This window comes from Pelmatolapia mariae, linkage group LG1, assembly GCF_036321145.2.
Source record: "Pelmatolapia mariae isolate MD_Pm_ZW linkage group LG1, Pm_UMD_F_2, whole genome shotgun sequence".
Taxonomy (NCBI): Eukaryota; Metazoa; Chordata; class Actinopteri; order Cichliformes; family Cichlidae; genus Pelmatolapia; species Pelmatolapia mariae.
The window spans coordinates 35,000,865-35,007,440 of NC_086227.1; the positions used below are offsets into that span (position 1 = coordinate 35,000,865).

General features: G+C 38.9%; 1 protein-coding gene across 2 annotated transcripts; it reads left to right on the top strand.

Annotated features, from left to right (window-relative positions):
- Nucleotides 1–318: 318 nt before the first annotated feature.
- Nucleotides 319–6,179, top strand: LOC134631504 (putative gonadotropin-releasing hormone II receptor). 2 transcript variants are annotated; one of them, XM_063479911.1, is made up of 4 exons: nt 319–507; nt 1,057–1,664; nt 3,595–3,799; nt 4,780–6,179. In XM_063479911.1, exons 2-4 carry the CDS (start codon nt 1,116–1,118, stop codon nt 5,226–5,228), a joined length of 1,203 nt encoding a protein of 400 aa, XP_063335981.1. In that variant the 5' UTR covers nt 319–507; nt 1,057–1,115; the 3' UTR covers nt 5,229–6,179. The 2 variants fall into 2 exon arrangements, with proteins under 2 accessions (XP_063335981.1, XP_063335988.1); XM_063479918.1 differs by having other exon boundaries at nt 319–447.
- Nucleotides 6,180–6,576: the final 397 nt, after the last annotated feature.

The window sequence follows — 6,576 nt, forward strand, 5'->3', positions numbered from 1 at the left end:
AGGGGGATGAAACAATAAAGCTTCACCAGCTCAACAAGAAAACATCATGCTTTTTATATTAACAATCTCACGTCGTTAACAAGAGCTGGTTTGGGATGCTGTGGATAACAGCGATGCTAATAGGGGCTGTAGTGCCTCATTGAATTAATTCAGCCAGAGATAAAATTAGAAACTTTGCCGGAGCTCGGGCTTCATTGAAACTGACGCCCCTGGATCGGATGCGGGGACCCTGGTGTAGCCGCGCCCACAGAGCGGCTGACGCGCTCACCGGAGGCAGTAATAAAAACCGAGATGAGCTCCTCAGAAGGGGTACGGAGATAAAACTGTGAGGGAACGTTTGAGATTCTTCACTGACTCTTCAGAGTTATTATTCAGAAGCTCAGCACTGCACTGTGCCTGCTGCAGGGACATGGAGCCGCACCGGAATCTCGGACTTCCATAAAACGAGTGAGCTTCGATTTGGTCACTGTCTGGAAAATACAGTGATCTGCAACACCAAAATTTGAGGTTTTTTTTAAAAAATTTTATTTTATTGTACTTTAATACTTATAAATGTATTTTTAAATTGTTTTTGTTTTCAGGCACAGTGCTGTTTTTGACGCTGACTACGACTTCTAATTGTTGATTTACATTTTAAATGACACACATATTATTAGACGGATAAAAGCCACAGCTAAGTTGCTTTTTTTCCACAAGTGACAGATGCTAAACTCTTAACTTTGTCTTATAAATATAATAAACTTAGTATTAGTATTATAGTAAGTATTTTTGACTCATAAAATTGATGCCATTGGGGTGTAATTATCTTGATTGGTTGTTGTTGATGCTGCTTCTATTCAGAGAAGATGGGTTGTTAGACGCAGTCAGCGTCTTTCCACCTCAGTGAGCACCGAGAGATGTGCTCTACGCAGCAGACTGCTCCCTCTCTGTCACCGACTGTATTATCACAGAACTAATATTTTTAGTCCTATTATGCAAATCAATGCAGATAAATCATGTGCATCAACTTCATGCATAAGCTCATGTATATTATATTTATGCTTGATCTCACTTTAGCAACTGCAGCCTCCTCATGTAGCTGAGCAAAATGCTGGGTTCTTGGTGAGGGTCAGAAAATGAACGGCTCCTCCTGCTGTGATCCTGCAGCTGTCATGTACCAGCAGAGATCAGGATTTGACCTCAATGCCAGCTGTGAATGGCCAGATCCTCACTGTAACTGGACATCAGTAGACGGTGCTCTGCAGCTGCCTACTTTTTCCACTGCAGCCAAAATCAGAGTGATCGTTACCTTCATCCTGTGTGGCATATCCACTTTTTGTAATTTGGCTGTGCTTTGGGCTGCCAATGGGCACAAGCGTAAGTCCCATGTTAGAGTCCTGATAATCAACTTGACTGCAGCTGATCTCTTAGTTACCTTCATCGTGATGCCTGTAGATGCAGTGTGGAACATCACAGTTCAATGGCTGGCCGGCGACCTGGCCTGCAGATTCCTCATGTTCCTCAAGCTTCAGGCCATGTACTCCTGTGCCTTTGTCACAGTGGTGATTAGTCTGGACAGACAGTCGGCTATCCTCAACCCTCTGGGCATCGCTATGGTCCGGAAAAGGAACAGGGTCATGCTAATGGTGGCTTGGATCATGAGCACCTTGCTCTCAATCCCACAGGTGAGACCAGAAGCCAAGACACGTGATTATAGTTTGACAGAGCATTTTTTAAGTAATTCAGAGAAGGTCTGAGTCATAGTAGTTACTTTAGTGCTGACCTTTTCTTCTGCAGATTCCTCATGCACTTCCTGTGCAAGTGCAACCTTCCTTGAATGATCCATAATCTATCGCAGTGGGCTGGCTATAGATCAGCTTTATAACTGGCTTTAGATGAAGATGAATATTGTGTCTCAGTCTTATCAAACTATAAAACTGTGGGCAAACAAATTTAAGAGAACATGAGATTGTGTTTTTACATTATTAATACATGATTAATCATTCTGTGTACCAGGGTGTATTTACATCAGATGTGGTATTTTCTAGACACTGATGCATGAACTTCTGCTGTGGGCTTTACGGGGGGATAAACCTTGGGGATTAATAGCTCTATCATTCAGATTTCTAAAAGATCAGGACCTGTTACCCTGGCTGTATGGATTTTTCTCTGTAAACAGCGTGGTAGTGAGTGCAGCCTGTAACACTTTTTTATCGTGGTGTAATGATAAACACAAATATAGCCCATCTTCTCTTCAAGCATGCTAGATGATTCTGCACAGGATTGGAAACATTTTGAAATGTGCAAGAATTCCTAAATGTGCTGATCATAAATAATAATTAATTGTAGAGAAGAAAGGATTACTTGCTTTATTGATTAGTTATTTTCTCAAACATTTACTGCTCACATGTTCTTAAACATGGACAGCTTTTCTTTCTCATATATGAATATAAGTGCAATATCTTTTGGTTTTGGGGCTTAAAGTAAGCTATGAAAATATTGTATTGTGTTGTCTGGAATGATCTAGTTGGATATTTCACATTTTTAACTGATAGCGTTGGGACGAAAATGAGTAATTTTCAAAAATGAAATGACTAATTATCTGTAGACTTCAACTTCAAAGGGGCAATAATTATCATTTAGGTATTCTTAATGTAAATTCAACCCCTGTAAAAGTCTCAAGTAATTTTTGAAACTGTGACAAAGAGAGGTAGACAAAAGCAGTCTTCCCATTTATAGCAAGCAACTGTTTATTTTGCCACCAGATATGAAAACTGCTGCTATCAGACTTTACAAGCTGGTGGATAAAATAACATGTTGCTGACTTTACGCTCCAAGCTGACCCATTTTAAAACATCTCTGCATAGGCACTTAAATGTGCTCTTGATGACTCATATAATGCTATAAAAGTGTATCAGGCGTCTGTGTTTTTAGGCAGAGAAGTACTAGTACACCTTACTAGCTAATGATCAATGTGCAGCTATAAAATACTTTGAAATAAAAATACCTAGTTTTTATAGGGATGTGTAGGTTGAATTTACGCACTGTTTCCCATATTTTCAGAATAGCTTTTTGCTTTTATTGATATAAAAGCAAAAAGGGTGGCTGTGGCTACAATGTAGCTTACCATCACCAGTGTGTGAATGTGTGTGTGAATGGGTGGATGACTGGATATGTAAAGCGCTTTGGGGTCCTTAGGGACCAGTAAAGCGCTATATAAATACAGGCCATTTACCATATAAGAGAAACTGCTTTTAGGTTGAGGACTGTGTGGTAAATCTTACATTCTTGTAAAGTGAATCGTTGTTTAGCTTCTACACAGTGTTAAGTACTTTAACCCTGTGCAGTATTTTTAAATATTAAAGTAATAATAACCACTGCTTGGGTTTTCTGAACTTTTAAACTGATTCACATTTCAATCCTGTCCCCAAACCTAAATATCTCTGGTACACTACTAATTGTCATTTCACGCTTATTGACTGAGGCATACTGGTCCATTTGGTCTAATCATTTGGATAATATTTTAATCTTCAAGCCAACAGTCAAATAAAAAAAAATGTTGGATGACAGCTACTGTCAAAATTCTAATTTTGTTTTTAACTTTTAATCCAACAGATGTTCATTTTCCATAATGTGACCATTACCTATCCAGCAAACTTCACTCAGTGCACCACCAGGGGAAGCTTCGTTACTCACTGGCAAGAAACCGCTTACAACATGTTTACCTTCTGTTGTCTCTTCCTGCTGCCGCTGGTTATTATGATTATTTGCTACACCAGGATCTTTATTCAGATCTCCAAACAGATGACAAAAAAGAACAGTAAGTGTCCAAGTAAATGGTATTTGATCCAAACATAGGCAAAACTACAAGTACTAAAAAATATGTTCAAGCTAAAAGGTGCTCGCAACATTTAACTTCAGTATCACCAATTTCTTTTCAGGTTATGTTTTTCTTGTTTCATCGTATTCTTGTCATTTTGCCCCATCAGCGCTCTCTCCTACCTTTTCTCACTTGAACATTTCTACTTGCCATGCAGTCACCTTAACATCTCCGCCACCAGCAAAGATTATGTTTCTACTACCAGAGTAATGTGAGAAAACACTGAAAATTTGACAAATGTGCATGTGAGAATGCAAATGTCCGATGTAGTGGAACAGACATATGCTGGTCTCCCCAGTACAAAGTCTGTGTGATGTTAGTTTTGCTGGATAGTTCAGCTAACTATCAGCTAACTAGTTCAGCTATTCCAGTGCTACTGACAGCACTGGAATAGGCTAATGATTGATCCAGTAGTTAACAACCCAGGAAAGTAGAAGCCTGTGCCTCTTTCCTGGAGTGTACATTAACTTAAGCAAGAAAAAAACATTGTTTTAAAACTATGTGGGTGGGCAGAAGACTTACTGGATGACAGCAATGCCTTTAAAGATGCAAACCACAGAATCAGAATCAGAAAGGGTTTTATTGCCAAATGTTAAGCAGATTTATAACATTAGGAAATTGCTGTGGCACTTTGTGCGAGACACACGATAAGACAAACACTTAAATAAAATAAAAAAGTGCTAAGCACTTAGCACTTTTTATACACATAGCTGTGTATAAAAAGGGTTTGTTTAGGGAATGCTATGAGTCTGAATCATAGACTGATGTATAAACTGTTCCAGTTAAAGAAAGAACATGATTCACAGCAGAAAAGTATAAATAAAATGATGAAAAGTGTGTTCTAAATGTACTTCTTCAAAGAAATACTTGATGTATTTATTCACAAAAAAATGCCAAATGTGTTCTTTTCTCTCCTATAGTGCCCTCCAATGAGCCACATCTCCGCTGCTCAAAGAACAACATCCCAAAAGCAAGAATGAGAACTCTGAAAATGAGCATTGTTATTGTGATCTGCTTCATTGTGTGCTGGACTCCGTACTACCTGTTGGGTCTATGGTACTGGTTCTTCCCAGATGACCTGGAAGGAAAGGTCTCTCACTCTCTGACCCACATCCTGTTCATCTTTGGTCTTTTTAATGCCTGCCTGGACCCCATCATATATGGCCTGTTCACCATACGCTTCCAGAAGGGGCTGAGAAACTGCTATCGCAAAGCCGCAGTAATGTCCAGCTTGGAGACTAATGCAGTAATAATGGAGTCCTTGAAATGTACTGGATCTGTCTTACCCTCTAAAAGAGGCATGACCAGTGGTGAAAAGGACATCAGCTCTGAACAGGCTGAGGCAAAATCCACTGACAACAGCGTCTGACTGTGTTTAGTTGCAGGGAGAGGGGCAACATTGGCATTTCGCTGTTTATTTACTGAACTTATTGGTTTTACAATTACAACATGCATGTGAAGAATAAGTCTAAAGACACAATCTATCTATCCCTTGTAGACAAACTATGTCCATGTGTCTGTGTAGCCTGTGTGATGCTTGAGGTTGTCCATATTAACTTAAGGTTACATAACCCATTACCCAGCAAAACACGTTTACCGCTACATGATATGTTTAACTGGTTTTGAGTCTGCTATGTGAGCAGACTTAAATTTGTCAGAAATTAGCAGGAAAAAAATATTTTGCTTGTCTGTGGGTCCAAGAAATGTTCTAAAATGACTGCTTATCAAATACGTCAAGATATTTAAAAAAAAAAGAAAGAAGGAAAAATCAGCTAAGATTATTTCATGTAGCATCAGGTGGCTTCAACAGCTCAAACCCTGTCTCATAATATTCTGTTAAATGAGCCCTGAATACCAAACACAAACAGACAAAGCATTTTGACCATGCAATAGACAGGGCCACAAATCACAGCATGTTATTTTCCCCCTGCACAACAGAATGAGTGTCTCAAAAAATTGAATATGACACAACCTTCACACAAAATGTGATACTGTAAGACTGGCTAACAATTACATTAAAGCAAGACAATAAATCTGAGCTAGGCTCCTAGTAAATCTTCTGAGTTACACTTCAGAAAGGGCAGTGGTTTTTTCACCCATTCATTGATTCTTCTTTTTATGTCTTTATGATCGCAGGGAACACAGTGGTGACCATAGAAGCGTTAGTATTTTGCCTAACTTCTGGGACTCACTGGCCTCTGAGAACATCAGCAGCAAGGAGTGTGAGCTGACCAAACCTTAATGAAATCAATCCTTTCCAGCAGGTTTTTATAACTTAATTGATACTGATAGTGCTGAAAAAAAAGAACACAATTTAGACTACAACAACAATTTATTAATATTAGGTTGTGTCTTGATTATATATCAATTTAATATATCATTACTCCCAAACCCTATATTATTTAAAGCATTTAAAGTATCAATGTACTTTGCCTGAGCCATAGTCATGTGCACATTATTCTGTACCATAGAAGTAGAAAAACAACTGAGTCACAAGAGATTTCACTGGACAATCTTTACCCCAGCCCCCACCCTTTCCTGTAGCCTGCAGCCTGTAGCCATGAGTATGGGACAGTAAAAAAAAAAACATGAGATGGTGTATTCAGACAGTCAAAATGATGTGTCACAGGAGATTACTGGGAAGCTTGTTAATTAAAAAAACAAAAAAACAAATGTCTATTGGTTCTGGTGCAGATGAAGGAGACCACCTGGATACC